Genomic DNA, 18,662 nt, shown 5'->3' with positions numbered 1-18,662 from the left:
GTGTCGTTTTCATTAAACAAACGTCCTTTCTTTGACAGTACAACAAGATGTAAATCAATGCTGTGACATTTTATAATTTCTTTCAAAACCAATACTTGTACAATGACTGATGTGTGACTACTGAGGTGGCCTTAGGCTACCTATTGCTAGATTCATTTCAACATACAGAAATGACTGGGCATCTAGTATGATATTTCAAACTACTGGGTTAATCTAAAACATGTCATATATCCTTTTGTTATCATAAATCTTGTTTTTATATTGTTGTTGATGAGATGAATATTAGTATTACTATTTCAGGCAATGATGCTTATTGATCTTATAACAATCAGTCACATAATCACACAGGTTTAAAGCACATTTTTGTCACCTGGAAATGCAGAATTTTAATAAGRAGCCATTAACAGTGCCAGCACTGTACAGCACACATACAAAAAAAACATACATACTTACAAACTCAACACATACAAATAGAACAGAACAAAGCAAACAGAACAAAATACTTCCCTCGATAACATTTCTTTAAATAGTGGTTAGAGCGTTGGACTTGTAACCGAAAGGTTGCAAGATCGAATCCCCGAGCTGACATGGTAAAAATCTGTCGTTCTGCCCCTGAACAAGGCAGTTAACCCACTGTTCCTAGGCCGTCATTGAAAATTAGAATTTGTTCTTAACTGACTTGCCTAGTTAAATAAAGGTAAAATAAAAAAATATATAATTTTTTTTTATAGCAAATATAAAAAACATCAAAGTAATGTGAAGAACATGCCAAATTAAAATAGTTGGTACATCTTATATCCTGTTTCGTTCTTTACATTTTTTTTCATTATTCTCTTTTAGAAATGTAAGAAAACATTTAACATGGATTTAAACCCATACCTTTAGTACAAACCATTAGAGGCCACAAGTGAATGGACCTCCAGGTATTTCTAAAGGTTTTAGTTCCACAGGTGCTTTTAGCAGTTCTAAGAGACAGTACTCTGCCGTGGCTGTTTCTGGACCTGAGTGTTGTGTGTGTGAGGAATCCCTAGGGGGCATCTGATGTTGTACCCTTGTAACCAAGACAAATAAATAAATACAAAATAGTAGTCTAAATTAGTTGGGTAGTACAGCAGTGTTTTCATCTTAGCCTCTATAAAGTTYAAAGCTTATGATGGAATTGTAATGAGAATAGGATCTTACTCTAAAATGGGCTTTGGTTGTAAATGCTGTTCATAACAAAGGATTGATTGAGGGTTTAAAATGTAGATGTCTAGAACCAGTTGTAATGTTGGTATTGGACAGAGCTTGTTCAGTAGCAGGTATTGAGCAGCAAACAGTAGTACCCTGTAAAACAGCCTGTCCATCTTTCACCATACAGTCCTCAGTTAACCAGGCAAAACACAGATACAACCCAAGTTAATGCTGGTATAATAGGTTACGCGCTAGTAAAACACAGGTAAAACCAGCCTAAAAGTCACTMGACCAGGTTTTACACAGGACAAACCCAGAGGAGAATGACTGCCCCCTCTCATTCAAGGCCAACCACAGTACTGCAGGCATTATTTGCAGAACACAGGATCACCATTATAGTGAATGGGAAGATGGCAATCTTCATGGTCAATCTTTGTGTAAATAAAATAATAACAAACAAAACAATAATGGTACTAATAATTGATTCTATTATACCATATGTATGTGCTTGAACCGATTATTTTAAAATCGCACACAGAATAAGTCATTTTCATAATTTCGTAGCTAATGGCAGTGTGCATTACCCCAATCTGCCTTCAACGTGAAATATTCAATGCGAGGGGGCAGCACTGAGCTAGCCTGAAGTGTCACATTCTGGAGTAGCTCAAACTAAGCATGTTATGCCTACGTAAATCTCCCACATGAGACGCCATCTTAACGGACTTCCTTGGCTTCAAATGCACTATTGACTTTTCACATAGCAATGACTGGTGTCACGTGATCGATGGCTTTGTCCGTTCATATATGAATTAAGCTTACTGTACTCTAACAGCTTGAACACAGGCTAAACCTCACTGAACACAAGTAAAGCCATTTGTAAACCATAGATAGAAATGGCTCTGGCTTTTTTCTCTCTCTTTTCCGCTTCTGAGTCTCTCAGTGTCTCGCTCTGTTTACTGGACAGTCCAGACCTCCAGGTCCTGCACTGTGAAGTCTTGCTGGGTGGACAGGGGCTGGTTGTTGAAGGTGTGACAGGAGTAGCTGGCACCGTGGTACAGATCAGCATCCAGCCACAGGCCAAAAAGCCCCCTAGAGGTCAACAAGAGAAACATATATCAGACCAGAGGGATGCGGTTTAGCCTATCTGATCTGTAGACATCAATGAGTTTGTGGAAGCTAACTAGATTTACTTTTAGATGATAAAGGCTTAGGTATTTCTGATAAAGAAAATTCTGAACACTTACCCTCCTCCACCAATCTGTAGAGAGTCCATATGGCCCCTGATGAAGTACGAGTTCTCACCACTCCACCTGTAGGCCTGTGTGAAGAGAGAGGTGTCAGACTAACTCACGACAGTCAAGGGAAAGATACTGTGATGTGGACCACAGCCTATTAACTTCAACGACAGGGGCTGTATCTAAATTGACACCCTATTCCCTATAGTACAAAGGTAAGCTCTGGTTAAATGTAGAAGTGGACTATATAGTGAATAGGATGCCATTTTGGACAAAGCCGTGCACACAACAGTATGCAGTGTTACCTTGAATGCAGGGTCGAGGCTGTAGACAAAAGTCTCTCCTGTTCCGTAGCAACAGTCACTCACTCTGAAGGGATGGGAGGAGAAGGCACCAAACACCTGAGAGAGAGGAAAACAAACCTATTAGCATTTTACTGGGATCGTATGACCCATTCATAATGTAATAACATTGTAATAGCAGTACATGGATGTAACAGTACGTTAGATGTCAGTCATATAGAACAGTGCGTTGTTGAGATGTCTACCTTTTTTCCCATGTCTTTGATGACCAGAAGCACAGGACTGTCGATGTGGGCCATTTGCCTGTACAGAGTCTTCAGGCTKGTGCCATGAATGGCTGTGCTGTAGACCAGGTTCCATGGATACCCCTGTGTCCTTGCTGGCATGTGATTGGCTAGCTGGGGTTTCAGAAACAGAGGATGAGATGGATGATGAGAAAATGTCCCATTAAATTCACATGTCAACGCTGTGTAGTGCTGAGATTAGTATGTGCACTTTATTTGCCCAGAACTCAGTGTAAATTGAAGAACCAAAAAAAAGTCCCATATTTAGCTTTGTACATATCAAACAAACCAAAGCACTATGTTCCTCCCATGAGCTGGCAGTGTAGCCTATATAGTGCTGGGAGATGATTGCTTAACTTTTCCTTTACTTCATTGGGTTTATTTGATAGGTACAAAGCACCTTCATCAACATTTCTGTAAACGTGCCAGAATTGACTGTATTAGCCACAGTGTTTCGATGTAGTGTAGGTTAACAGTAACTCACACTCTCGATGTGGTGGTCATTGAGGAGCTGGCTGTGGTTTCGGAGAACAGGAAGTAAGTCCTCAGGCTCCTCGTCCTCAGAGCGGTTACCCTCCTCTGAGCTGCACACGCTCCGTCGACACTTCACTGCATCCTTCCCTGTGATGATCTGCAAGGAAATAACCACAAACTCTTTAAGGGGAAAGTTCATGCAAATTACAAAATGACACTGATTATGTCCCCGATATTATAATTTTCCATGTTCAAATTATCTTAAAGTAACTTTATTAAGGTACACAATCAATTTAAGATATTTCAAGATGATTTGGACATGAAACCACAACTCTGTTCACTCTTTTTCTCTCTGCTGTTAGTTTCTTAACCACACTGATATTGTAAAACATAAGGCTGAGTGATTAACTGACTCAAACGCAAACACAAACGCAAACACACATAAAACATGAAACCACCCACAATCAGTGCTAGTGAGGGTGGGTGATAAAAGACTAAATACAATAATTTATTCAAACCTTTCACCAAGAAATTACAATTTTTGCAGACCACCCAAAAACGACTCTTCAATCAACAAAAAAGGCATACAAACTAGTACATTATCTCACGCTAAACATTACAATTCATGAACATCTGAGTATAGTTAGCAACCCACCTCTACATATGGCTCCAGACATTTGTTTGCAAAGTAAAGCACCTTGATGTTCTCCTGCATTGGTCTCATGTCTACTAATATTCCTCTTAGTCTAACAACCAAACTCGATGTATACTAATAATGTAACATTAGCCTTAGTATATGATACTGTATGTACCACAGGCACAGGCAAGAGTGTGAACTGATAACCTGTACCCAACCATCAAATGCTCTCTCATACATCATTCAAGTTTCATCCCCCAATATCATTGGCTGATAGCAGCCCTGCTTATGGTAATGTCATTGGCCACCTCCGTTTTGTGGTTCAGTTCATTTCTCGAAAAACAGGATGTCATTTTCAGTTAACTGAATTATGGGAAGGATGCCCAAATATGGGATGTCCACCAGTTTGAGCTAGCAAAGTATGTCATGATTGCACTAACAGCAGTGGGCAAACAAATATGTAGCCTGGGTTCTAGTCGTGTCTGCTAACCTTCCACTCCTTGTACTCCATGCCATATGCCAAACATGTTTAGCATTATGAGAAGTGGCAAGAAGTGGAATGTTAGGAGAAGAAGACTGGTACCCAGGCTAACAAATCTGTGCCTTGCAGCGACAAAGTTCATAGATATTTCATCACAAAAAACCTAACCTGGATAAATAAATGTCAAATAAAAAAAAGTTTCAAACTTGTAAATCATTTATTTCATACTTGATTCTTTTCTAATCCATTCTTTATAATGATAAACTGCTCTCATTGTATTAGAGATAGAGATCCTTGAGAGATAGAGATCCTTCAGTCAGAACTCACCTCCCAGTTTTTGGAGGCAGGGGCAGCTGGGTCGAGGAATAACTTGTCAATCACAGCCAGCTTGTCTTTCTCCACTACCAGGTAGTGGTGTCACGCCCTGGCCTTAGTTATCTTTGTTTTCTTTATTATTTTAGTTAGGACAGGGTGTGACATGGGGGATGGACAGTGGGGCAAAAAGTATTTAGTCAGCCACCAATTGTGCAAGTCTCCCACTTAAAAAGATGAGAGAGGCCTGTAATTTTCATCATAGGTACACTTCAACTATGACAGACAAAATGAAAAAAAATCCAGAAAATCACATTGTAGGATTTTTAATGAATTTATTTGCAAATTATTGGTGGAAAATAAGTATTTGGTCACCTACAAACAAGCAAGATTTCTGGCTCTCACAGACCTGTAACTTCTTCTTTAAGAGGCTCCTCTGTCCCCACTCGTTACCTGTATTAATGGCACCTGGTTGAACTTGTTATCAGTATAAAAGACACCTGTCCACAACCTCAAACAGTCACACTCCAAACTCCACTATGCCAAGACCAAAGAGCTGTCAAAGGACACCAGAAACAAAATTGTAGACCTGCACCAGGCTGGGAAGACTGATCTGCAATAGGAAGCAGCTTGGTTTGAAAGAAATCAACTGTGGGAGCAATTATTAGGAAATGGAAGACATACAAGACCATTGATAATCTCCCTTGATCTGGGGCTCCACGCAAGATCTCACCCCGTGGGGTCAAAGATCACAAGAACGGGGAGCAAAAATCCCAGAACCACACGGGGGACCTATGAATGACCTGCAGAGAGCTGGGACCAAAGTAAACAAGCACCATCAGTAACACACTACGCTGCCAGGGACTCAAATCCTGCAGTGCCAGACGTGTCCCCCTGCTTAAGCCAGTACATGTCCAGGCCCGTCTGAAGTTTGCTAGAGAGCATTTGGATGATCCAGAAGAAGATTGGGAGAATGTCATATGGTCAGAGAAACCAAAATAGAACTTTTTGGTAAAAACTCAACTCGTCGTGTTTGGAGGACAAGAAATGCTGAGTTGCATCCAAAGAACACCATACCTACTGTGAAGCATGGGGGTGGAAACATCATGCTTTGGGGCTGTTTTTCTGCAAAGGGACCAGGACGACTGATCCGTGTAAAGGAAAGAATGAATGTGGCCATGTATCGTGAGATTTTGAGTGAAAACCTCTTTCCATCAGCAAGGGCATTGAAGATGAAACGTGGCTGGGTCTTTCAGCATGACAATGATCCCAAACACACCACCCGGGCAACGAAGGAGTGGCTTCGTAAGAAGCATTTCAAGGTCCTGAGTGGCCTAGCCAGTCTCCAAATCTCAACCCCATAGAAAATCTTGGAGGGAGTTGAAAGTCCGTTGTTGCCCAGCAACAGCCCCAAAACATCACTGCTCTAGAGGAGATCTGCATGGAGGAATGGGCCAAAATACCAGCAACAGTGTGTGAAAACCTTGTGAAGACTACAGAAAACGTTTGACCTCTGTCATTGCCAACAAAGGGTATATAACAAAGTATTGAGATAAACTTTTGTTATTGACCAAACTATTTTCCACCATAATTTGCAAATAAATTCATAAAAAATCCTACAAATTGATTTTCTGGATTCTTTTCCTCATTTTGTCTGTCATAGTTAAGTGTAGCCTATGATGAAAATTACAGGCCTCTCTCATCTTTTTAAGTGGGAGAACTTGCACAATTGGTGGCTGACTAAATACTTTTTTGCCCCACTGTATGTGTTTTGTATTGTCTAGGGGTTTTTGTATGTTTATGGGGCAGTGTCTAGTCTAGGTGTATGTATGTCTATGGTTGCCTAGATTGGTTCTCAATTAGAGACAGCTGTCTATCGTTGTCTCTGATTGGGAACCATATTTAGGCAGCCATAGTCATTAGGTATTTTGTGGGTGATTGTCTATGTGTAAGTTGCCAGTGTCTGCACTTATTGTTTGTATAGCTTCACGTTTGTTGTTTTGATTAGTTTGTATAGTGTTCGTTCCGTTTTCGTCTTCTAATAAATAAGAAGAATGTATTGTTATCACGCTGCGCCTTGGTCCTCCTCACTTAAAAGTTACGATGAACGTGACAAGTGGGGATTCTTGTGGTGTCTCGTGTTGTCCTTGGTGTAGAAGTGGTCAACCCTGAGGAGGCAATCACAGTACCAGTCAAAAGCTTGGACACACCTACTCATTCAAGGGTTTTTCCTATTTTTCCTATTTTCTACATTGTAGAATAATAGTGAAGACATCACAACAATGAAATAACACATATGGAATCATGTAGCAACCAAAAAAGTGTGAAAGAAATCAAAATATATTTGAGATTTGAGATTCAGTTTTGCACACTCTTGGCATTCTCTCAACCAGCTTCACCTGGAATGCTTTTCCAACAGTCTTGAAGGAGTTCCCACATATGCTGAGGACGTGTTGGCTGCTTTTCCTTCACTCTGCTGTCCAACTCATCCCAAACCATCTCAATTGGTTTGAGGTTGGGGGATTGTGGAGGCCAGGTCATCTGATGCAGCACTCCATCACTCTCGTTCTTGTCAAATAGCCCTTACACAGCCTTGGGGTGTATTGGGTCATTTTCCTGTTAAAAAAAACAAATGATAGTCCCACTAAGCGCAAACCAGATGGGATAGCGTATCGCTGCAGAATGCTGTGGTAGCCATGCTGGTTAAGTGTACCTTGAATTCTAAATAAATCACTGACAGTGTCACCAGCAAAACATCCCCACACCATCACACCTCCTCCTCCATGCTTCACAGTGGGAACTACACATGCAAAGATTATCCATTCACCTACTCTGTTTCTCACAAAGACTGTTTGTTGGAACCAAAAATCTCTAATTTGGACAAAGGACAGATTTCCACCAGTCTAATATCCATTTCTGGTGTTTCTTGGCCGAAGCAAGTCTCTTCATCTTATTGGTGTCCTTTAGTAGTGGTTTCTTTGCAACAATTTGACCATGAAGGCCTGATTCACACAGAGATTCCACAGATGATGTTGAAATGTGTCTGTTACTTGAACTCAGTGAAGCATTTATTTGGGCTGTAATTTCTGAGGCTGGTAACTCTAATGAACTTATCCTCTGCAGCAGAGGTAACTCTGGGTCTTCCTTTCCTGTGGCGGTCCTCATGAGAGCCAGTTTCATTCATCATAGCGCTTGATGGTTTTTGCGACTGCACTTGAAGAAACTTTAAAAGTTCTTGAAATTTTCCAGATTGACTGACCTTCATGTCTTAAAGTAATGATGGACTATCGTTTCTCTTTGCTTATTTGAGCTGTTCTTGCCATAATATGGACTTGGTCTTTTACCAAATAGGGCTATCTTCTGTATACCACCCCTACCTGTATACCACGCCTAACTGATTGGCTCAAACGCATTAAGAAGGAAATACATTCCACAAATTAACTTTTAACAAGGCACAGCTGTTAATTGAAATGCATTCCAGGTGACTACCTCATGAAGCTGGTTGAGAGAATGCCAAGAGTGTGCAAAGCTGTCATCAAATCAAATCAAATCAAGCCCTTCGTACATCAGCTAATATTTCGAAGTGCTGTACAGACACCCAGCCTAAAACCCCAAACAGCAAGCAATGCAGGTGTAGAAGCACGGTGGCTAGGAAAAACTCCCTAGAAAGGCCAAAACCTAGGAAGAAACCTAGAGAGGAACCAGGCTATGAGGGGTGGCCAGTCCTCTTCTGGCTGTGCTGGGTGGAGATTATAACAGAACTATGCCAAGATGTTCAAAAAGGTTCATAAGTGACAAGCATGGTCAAATAATAATCAGGAATAAATGTCAGTTGGCTTTTCATAGCCGATCATTAAGAATTGAAAACAGCAGGTCTGGGACAGGTAGGGGTTCCATAACCGCAGGCAGAACAGTTGAAACTGGAATAGCAGCAGGGCCAGGTGGACTGGGGACAGCAAGGAGTCATCATGCCCGGTAGTCCTGACGTATGGTCCTAGGGCTCCGGTCCTCCGAGAGAGAGAAAGAAAGAGAGAAGGAGAGAATTAGAGAGAGCCAAGATTTTMAAAATGTTCATAAATGACAAGCATGGTCAAATAATAATCAATAATAAAAGTCAGTTGGCTTTTCATAGCCGATCATTAAGAGTTGAACAGGTAGGGGTTCCATAACAGCAGGCAGAACAGTTGAAACTGGAACAGCAGCAAGGCCAGGTGGACTGGGGACAGCAAGGAGTCATCATGCCCGGTTTGCCGTGACGTATGGTCCTAGGGCTCAGGTTCTCCGAGAGAGAGAAAGAAAGAGAGAACGAGAGAATTAGAGAGAGCATACTTAAATTCACACAGGACACTGGATAAGATAGGAGAAGTACTCCAGGTATAACCAACTGACCCTAGCCCCCCGACACATAAACTACTGCAGCATAAATACTGGAKGCTGAGACAGGAGGGGTCAGGAGACACTGTGGCCCCATCCGATGATACCCCCGGACAGGGCCAAACAGGAAGGATATAACCCCACCCACTTTGCCAAAGCACAGCCCCCGCACCACTAGAGGGATATCTTCAACCACCAACTTACAATCCTGAGACAAGGCCGAGTATAGCCCACAAAGATCTCCACCACAGCACAAACCAAGGGGGGGCGCCAACCCAGACAGGAAGATCACGTCAGTAACTCAACCCACTCAAGTGACGCACGTCCTCCTAGGGACGGCATGAAAGAGCACCAGTAAGCCAGTGACTCAGCCCCTGTAATAGGGTTAGAGGCAGAGAATCCCAGTGGAGAGAGGGGAACCGGCCAGGCAGAGACAGCAAGGGCGGTTCGTCATCAAGGCAAAGGGTGGCTACTTTGAAGAATCTCACATATAAAATATATTTTGATTTGTTTAACACTTTTTTTGGTTACTACATGATTCCATATGTGTTATTTCATAGTTTTGATGTCTTCACTATTATTCTACAATGTAGAAAATAGTAAAAATAAAGAAAAACCCTTGACTGAGTAGGTGTGACCAAACTTTTGACTGGTACAGTACAATATACATCAATATATTGTTTATGTACTTTATATTATGTAATACATGTTTCACCAAAAGCCCACACACTCTTCTACAATATGATTGAAACACAATCTAATCTAACAACCACAAGCCAGAAATCTTTAAACAAGTCTAAAGTGAAACAATTTCTGCATGGAAAAACAAGTCTTGCATCTACTTTTCAGAAATAACACTTACAGAAAAAGCTCATTAACGGTCCAAATACATGACTACACACCATTGGAATGCCACTATCAGATCATGCATAGCCTTCACTTGTGGCTCACCACCCACATGCATTCTAGCACACACAAGACCTGAAGTATCATGCAGAAGAGGCTGGAGCTGAAGCTGACATAGGCCTAGCTATTCCCCCGAACAATAAATCCCCCAAAACCTTCAATATCAAAATCCCTCCCATTGCCCTAGCAAAGAATGGGCAAGATTCGTCTTTACAAAACCCTTATTTCTCCAAATCAAGCATCCAGGTTTGGTATCCATAGTAAGTATTGTGACTTACTCTTCAACGCTGTAATTGGCTCCCATGCTGAATAGTAGCTGGGGTAGAAAGGAGGTGCAGGGAATGGAAAAGGAGGTGAAGAAGAGAGGATGATGTGGTGAAGATGACAGCGGATGGTCTGGAGGCTCAATGCTTTAACAGCATGTCCACCCCATCTCAACCTTCAGGCATCTTATACTCCAGCGTTCCCTTAGATAAGCCCCTTTCACCATAAAACCCTTTCTTAACGTCCTTCAAGGCCGCCTGGCATGGAGGATTTCATAATGGCGTTAGATAGCCTCTGTGACACATCTTGACTTGCTACAGTATGCCTCTCTGGGCTTGATCTGGGTCAGAAAATGACCGTGTTAATTCACTGTCGCAGAGACGCTAATTTCCAAACAGATAAAGGTCTGGCTGACAGACACCGTCTATCTCTATCTGTCTCTTTTCTTGATACTTTTGTTTTATTGTAATCTACACTCTACTGTGTGAAACACAGCCAGTCCCAATTGACTCCCTACCACTTCACTTTGGCCCTTACCCTTCAAGGTGTGCAGATCTGTAAGGTGGAAGCTCCACCACTACATTGCGTATACCTATCCAGACCCTGTACATAGTCTTCAAATCTCCAAGAGGTAGTGTCAAGAGGAAGGGGTAAGGAGCAGATTGGAAACTCTGTCTAAAAGAAAGCCAGGGGTCACAGAGGAGGCCAAGACGTTACACAACAGTAGCCAACCGTAGGATGGAAGAAATCCATATCACACTGTGTGGGGGCTGATTATACAGACACACATGGAGGGTCGCTGGTATTGACAGTTACATGAATATGTGAAATTTATTTTATTACGTTAAATATAAATGGACAACTTTCCATGAGTGAAAAACATGAATCATGTGCAATAGACAGCAGTGAGTTAAAGATCTAATGGTACCTACTGTATATAAAAAAATGAATGCAGACTGAGCTATCAATCTGGTATAGTGGGTGTTGTTTCCAGGAAATTGCTTAATAGTTACAGTTTGTACTGTACCTGTTAGACAACTTTCACTTGGCACTTAAGCGTCTATTAGTTGCTTCAACTCTCCTCCAATTCATGCAAATCCTCCCTCTGCCTCAGCATGTTCCAGACAAATCATGGGAAAATCCCACATGGACCTGGACATGCTAAATGCTAAATGCATCCTTAGTGCATTTAAATATTAATTGCAACTAATTGAATGGCCGCTTTGGGATAGTGTACAAAATGCAAATCAGGCAATAAGTATTTAAGCAAAATGTGTATATTTAGATGGGAGATGGGGAAGAAGGCCATGGTATGTCTTTAGTTTGGTTTGCTGTGGTAGACTGCTGTAGGCCCTGTGGCAGGCCCTCTATCAAAAACAATAGAGTAGAAGGATGAGGAATTATCATCCAGAATACAAACAGAGTTTGACACTTCATCAGACCATTATCACAGAGACTTTGACTGGACCTAGGGATATTACATGTAAGAACGACTGAAACTTTGTATAGCGCAACCCCAATCAATGAAATCCATTGATTAAAAAAACGAACTGTTTCACATAGAGGTTATCATTCCAACTGTTGTTGTGTGTTTTCATGTCAATAGTGGTGCATGTCTGAGTGATAATAGGCAGTAAACATTTGTCTATCACCCCTAACCTGCGTCAGTTAGTCTTACCTGCTGTAAACTGTGTACGTGACAAATAACAGTTGATTTGGGATGAGAGAGCTACAGTAGGGTTCACACACAGGTCACAGACTCTACAGAGGTGTCAGAGAACTAATAGGATTACTAGGCTACCATGTGAAAACAAAACTGTGAGGGGAATATTGACCGTTCAAAAGGGTTTGAAAGAGTAAACAGCATTCACTGGTAAAAGGCAAACCTGCAGGTGTCAGCCCTCTTTAAAGATGGACGCCTGATGTCCACCTGTTCGCTCACAGATGTTGAGGAAGAGGAACTGCCTTACTGTAAAACAAAACTTTACTACTGTATTTATCATCCTCTGATAGGGAGTTGTCTCTTCCTCCTACATATGCACGCAAATACCCATTTTATGAGGATTAAATTAAATAGAGAAGTACTATCCACCTAAAAGCACATAGCCATTCAACTGTCAAATATAGACAATGACTACATTGTAACCTTTATTTAACTAGGCAAGTCAGTTAAGAACAAATTCTTATTTACAATGACGGCCTACCAGGGAACAGTGGGTTAACTGCCCTGTTCAGGGGCAGAACGACAGATTTTTACCTTGTCAGCTCAAGGATTCAATCCAGCAACCTTTCGGTTACTGGCACCACACTCTAACCACTAGACTACCTGCCGCACCATTCAGTTATATGAGAACATGAAACTGATATTTCCCTTTATTTATCTCAGTTTAGCAATTTCATTCGGTCACAAGCCACCCATTAGGGAAAGGGGATATCTGGATGCATTCAACTGAAATTTGTCTTCCGCATTCAACTCAACCCCTCTGAATCACAGAGGTGCGGGGGGCTGCCTTAATTGATGTCATCGGCGCCCGGGGAGCAGTTGTTGTTGGGGTTAACTTCCTTGCTCAAGGGCAGAACGGCAGATTTTTCCACCTTGCCGGCTCTGGGATTCAAACAAGCAACCTTCTGGTTACTGTCCCAACACTTTAACCGCTAGGCTCCTTCACCAGCCAGAGGTTCCAGTCAAGTCAAACGAACTACATGCAGTAACAAATGCATTTTATTAGCAGCTAAACATGCATAACTCTCTCTCTGATTTTCATGTGTAACCTTTTGCTTTGGGATCAGTACCCATTTAGAGCGTAGTCAAAAAGTTGAACATTTGGGCCAAGTTATAAAGGTTGTACTTTTTCTTCAGTAGGCCTTCAGTCGGCCATAATATAGCTTAACTGTAGTTTCACATGTCTCTTTCTTGGTTTGCTGCAGCAGTGGAACATTTTTCATTACCAAGACAACTCTGGGCCCGTTATAGAGAGGAGGCACCCTCTGTCACGCCCTGACCTTAGAGAGCTTTTTATGTCTCTATTTTGGGTTTGGTCACGGTGTGATTTGTGTGGGCATTCTATGTTCTATTTTCTACGTTTTTGTATTTCTTTGTTTTGGCCGGGTATGGTTCTCAATCAGGGACAGCTGTCTATCATTGTCTCTGATTAGGAACCATACTTAGGTAGCCCTTTTCCCTCCTTTCTGTGTGGGAAGTTAACTTTGTTTGTGGCACATAGCCCTTAAGCTTCACGGTGGTTTTGTATTGTTTATTATTTTTGTCAGCGTCATTTATAATAAAAGGATAATGTACGCTCACCACGCTGCGCTTTGGTCCTCTTCCTTTGACGGCCGTGACACCCTCACCTGTCCTGCTATAAGGCACAGGAGAAGAACTTGTTGAGTTGAACCAGTTAATTTTGGGTGATGTAGAACTGCACGGCTAGTGTCCTAGGCCCCACAGAGCAGCAGTAAAACGACGTTCTGGACGCCCGCGGGCAGCCAGCAGGTTGTCCAGTCGAATGGACATGTCGATTAGTTCATCGAGGGAGAGGGTGGTGTCCCGACACGCTAGCTCCCTGCGGACGTACTCCCGGAGGCTACAACAATAGTGGTCCATCAAGGCCCTGTCTTTCCACCCCGCCCCTGCGGCCAAGGTCCGGAACTCCAGGGCAAAGTCCTGCGCGCTCCTCGTCTCCTGTCACAGGTGGAACAGCCGTTCACCCGCCGCTCGCCCTCCGGTGGGTGGTCGAACACGGCCCGGAACCGGCGGGTGAACTCGGGGTAGTGATCCATCGCCGAGTCTGGGCCATTCCACACTGCATTGGCCCACTCCAGGGCTCGACCCGTCAAACAGGAGACGAGGACGCTCACGCTCTCCTCCCCCGAGGGAGTCGGACGAACAGTAGCAAGGTACAGCTCCAGCTGTAGGAGGAACCCCGAGCACCCAGCCGCCGTCCCATCGTACTCCCTGGGGAGCGCTAGACGCAGGCCACCGGATCCGGACGCTGAAGAAGGGGTAGGTGGTGCTGGTGGAAGAGGCGCTGGGGGTGAGGTAGGAAGGCCACTCCTCTCCCATCGGTCCATCCTCTCCATCATCTGGTCCATAGCCAAACCAATCCGGTGGAGAATGGTTGTATGATGGAGGACCCTTTCCTCCATCGATGGGAGAGGAGGTGTGGCTGCTCCTGCTGACTCCATAACAGGTGCGGGATTCTGTCACGGGTTACTAGGTGTGGATGGTAGGAGTCAGGCACAGAGAGCAGAGGGTTCAATAATAGACAATTTATTTTCTCCGTAACAAAAACGGTCACGCCAAACACAGGGCGCAGCAACACTGACCCGCCCAAGCACACAGGGCAAAACGATCCGGAGAGAAAATACATCCAACACCGACAGTGAACACAAAATAATCCCGCACAAACCCCAGCGGGCCTAACAGGCTTACATAGACCAGAAATCAAGAAACACAAAAGAAACAGGTGCAACTAATAAGAATAAACCAACAGACAAGGGAAAAAGGGATCGGTGGCAGCTAGTAGGCCGGTGACGACGACCGCCGAGCGCCACCCGAACAGGCAGGGGAGCCACCCTCGGCGGGAGTCGTGACATTTATACTGTTGGCGAGTAAAGTTTGTCCATTTTTGGGAAGAGGCCTGGGTAGAATGGGGACAACATATTCTCCTCATGCTATTAGTGTTTATTATATGGTCATTATCTGAAATAGAATTGAATAGATGAGAGGGGTAGTAAGAACAAGGAAGGAATCCAACTTCACTACAGACTGTTCAAATAGATTGCTAGGAGAGCACGTGATGCCGCGGAGCTGAGCAGACGTTGACAAACCGAGCTCTTCAAAGTTATTCTATTATTACCTAAATAACAACGTTGAAACAATATTCTAACATCGGCTGATAAATTGTCAAGTACTTACCTTCCCAAAGAGCCATGGACCGCCGACCGAGAKGCAAGAAGAACGACCAAAACGTYGTTGATTCCCAAGATAACGATAAYGCTAGCAAGATTAGCATTAGCCCTCATAASTCAAACGACAGTTCCAGACTGTTGCTCTCGGCCTCTKGCGAGCCTGCCGACATGCTGGCTACTCTCCTCCGGGAAATTCAGGATGGTAACAAAGGTCTTTCTATGAAAATCGATAAGAGAACGGCTGAACTCCATTCTTCCATTGACGACCTGAAATCCTCCATGAATGATCTCCTTTTGAGAACGACTGAGGCAGAAAGTTGCGCATTAGCCACGTTGAAGACACCATCGCTCGACATGACCAGGTCTTGATACAACTGCAAAAGGACAATGCCTACCTCAAAAACAAGGTAGATCAGATGGAGAAGCAGAGCAGACGTAGTAATATATCCGTGTGGTGGGATTGAAAGAGGACAGCGAGGGCCGTGACCCGGTCCTTTTCTTCACTCAATGGATCCCGGATGTCCTAGGCAACAATCAACTTCACCAAGCCACTGGAAATCGAACGCGGCCCACAAGAACATCAGCGCGAAACCCGGCCGAGATGAGCCCCCACGGGCCGTCCTGATCAGGTTCCTCGTTCCAAGACAGAGAGAGGTCTGCAACTCGCAAGAGCAAAGGGGACATAACCATTGATGGCAAGAGGGTCAGCCTTTTCCCGATATGAGCGCAGATCTCGCAAGACGTCGCAAGCAGTTCAAGACCTGCCGCCAAAGCACTGAAGGAGAAGAACATCATCGGCTACCTCATCCACCCTGCGCGGATAGAAAGTTCAGTACAAAGGCCGAAGCCATCTCTTCAACACAACCGGGAGAAGTGTACACTTTTCTCAAAGAACTAAGCAACGTCTGAGCCAGGACGGTCTCTTTGGGGGATAAGATGCAGTTTGTTTGTTTCTCTTATCCGGACTGAACCGCTGATATCCTCGGTCGCTATAATTGATTGTACATTTTCAACTAACCGTATCTTTCCGGGGTGAGTTCTATTACATTTACAGGAGAGTATATTTTGGTTTAGTCCATATCACTGGGAAGCAAATAAGTGGTTTAGGCCCACTGCTTCCCCTCATTTATGTTAATCTTTCGAAAAGAGACTCAAGCAGCCTTACCGTGGCAGTAAATATTCACCATAAATGTCTATTTCAAACGTTTGTTTTCAATTTGAGAGCTCGCAGGTTTTAGTTTACGCCAAGGTTTAGCTAGTAAGAGCAAGATGGAAAGCGAGCAGCAACGTATCTCTACAAGTGTATTCATGTTTGATTGTTGGATTGTGGTTTTAGTCTAACAATCGGGGTGGGTGGGATTCTTTATTTTTTTCCACTTTTTTCTATGTTTATGTTTCCTTCCTAAGAGACACATAGGTCACTTCTTGTGTTCAAACCAAAGTTGAACACATTTCCTAACTATCTACATATGATAGATTTCCATTCAGTTACATATTTGACACCAACTATGCTTAATCCACTAAAATATGTCAATTCAACGTAAAAGGTCTTAACAGCCGGATTAAAAGGAAGAGAGTCTATACATACTTTAAGAAATTAAAGGCTGACATTGTGTTTTTACAAGAAACACATCTTACAGCCAGTGAACACAAGAAATTGAAGAGGGAATGGGTAGGACAAGTTTTTGCGTCCTCTTTTAACTCAAAAGCAAGAGGAACTGCAATTTGATAAGCAGACACATCCCCTTCTGCGTCACAACACCATCTCTGATCCTCTGGCAGGTTTGTTTGGTGCGGGCATATGTTTTCAGAGTCTTTGGACCCTATTGAATATCTATGCTCCTAACTTCGATGACATATGTTTATTCAGAATATCTTCCTTAGGTTGCTCAAGCACCACCAGGATGGTTACTGGTTGGAGAGATTTAATTTTTGTTTAGATACAGTTCTTGATAGGTCCTCTGATAAACCCTCACTTCTTACCAAAGCCAGCAAGCTCACCATGTCATTCAATGAAAGATCTCAATTACTAGACATCTGGAGACAGTTGCACCCACAGGATAGGGACTACTCTTTTTATTCACACACACAAGAACACACACGCATAGATAACTTTTTAATATCGACACAACTGTTTCAAGAGTGTTAGATGTCGAGTATCTCCCCAGATTGCTTAGTGACCATTCTCCCCTGGTATTATCAATCTCCATTCCTACCAAGGTAAATGGAGCATATAGATGGAGACTAAATTCTACACTCCTAAAGCAACCTGAATTTTGTGCATTCATCAAAGAGCAGCAATATTTTCACTTTGACAAACAAACCCTCCGCTCCTGACAGTTTCATTCTTTGGGACACATTGAAGGCCTATCTGAGGGGCAGATTTTCCTATACTAAAGGGCTGAAGAGAAAACAGGTGCGGAAACTGAGTGCCCTTGAATCTGAAATCTCAGAGCTAGAGAAAAACTACCAAAGAGGCCCGACTAAAGATCTATACAGGCTTTTGGTAAATAAAAACTGTGAAATATAATATTCTGAACACATATCAAGCTGAGAGGGCCATCACTAAATCAAAACAGCGTTATTACGAGCTTGGAGAGAAAGCTCACAAAGTATTGGCATGGCAACTGAAAGCAGAGGAAAGTAAGAGGACAATTAATGCTATAGAAACTCTTACTAATGAGATATCTTTCGACCCTACTGAAATTAATAATAATTTTAAGAAATACTATGAAGACCTCTACACTTCCCAATCAAGCGATGATCTATCAGAGATCGACTCCTTTCTCTCCTCTCTCAACCTCCCATSCCTGTCAGGGGAAGACAGCGAGCKCCTGAGTGAACACTTCTCAGTTCCTGAATTGTTGGAGGCCATTAAATCCTTACCTTCTAATAAATCTCCTGGGGAGGATGGCTTCCCTYCAGAGTTCTATAAAGAATTTAGGGAGCTGTTGGTCCCCTACCTTATGGAGGTACTTAAAAAAGCCAGGGAAGACAACTGCTTTCCAGAGTCTTTCTCTCAAGCAGTGATTACTGTAATCCACAAGAAAGGGAAAAATCCACTAAAGTGCGCCTCATATAGACCAACCTCTCTCCTTAACACAGATTGTAACTGGTCACCAAGATGCTATCTAAGAGACTGGAGTCATGTCTTCCCCTGTTGGTCAACCCAGATCAGACTGTCTTCATAATTAATAGATTGTCCTCCAATAATCTCAGAAGGTTCTTTGATATAATTCACCTTGCTAACAAAAACAAAATACCTAGTGTCGCAGTCTCCCTCGAYGCTGAAAAGGCCTTTGATAGGGT

General features: G+C 42.9%; 1 protein-coding gene across 2 annotated transcripts; it reads right to left on the bottom strand.

Annotated features, from left to right (window-relative positions):
* Positions 1 to 321: 321 nt before the first annotated feature.
* On the bottom strand, positions 322 to 4,317 carry ncoa7a (nuclear receptor coactivator 7a). Of its 2 annotated transcripts, none has more exons than XM_070443927.1 (6): positions 4,124 to 4,312; positions 3,479 to 3,648; positions 2,956 to 3,108; positions 2,714 to 2,809; positions 2,418 to 2,491; positions 322 to 2,262 (listed from the first exon to the last, which is right to left on the bottom strand). In XM_070443927.1, exons 1-6 carry the CDS (start codon positions 4,143 to 4,145, stop codon positions 2,127 to 2,129), a joined length of 651 nt encoding a protein of 216 aa, XP_070300028.1. In that variant the 5' UTR covers positions 4,146 to 4,312; the 3' UTR covers positions 322 to 2,126. The 2 variants fall into 2 exon arrangements, with proteins under 2 accessions (XP_070300028.1, XP_023844582.1); XM_023988814.2 differs by having other exon boundaries at positions 323 to 2,262; positions 3,479 to 3,625; positions 4,124 to 4,317.
* Between the last annotated feature and the right edge of the window lie 14,345 nt (positions 4,318 to 18,662).

The sequence above is a fragment of the Salvelinus sp. IW2-2015 genome, linkage group LG6.1, assembly GCF_002910315.2.
Source record: "Salvelinus sp. IW2-2015 linkage group LG6.1, ASM291031v2, whole genome shotgun sequence".
NCBI lineage: Eukaryota > Metazoa > Chordata > Actinopteri > Salmoniformes > Salmonidae > Salvelinus > Salvelinus sp. IW2-2015.
Note: the sequence above shows the minus strand (reverse complement) of the source record. Positions and strands in the feature narration are given on the sequence as shown.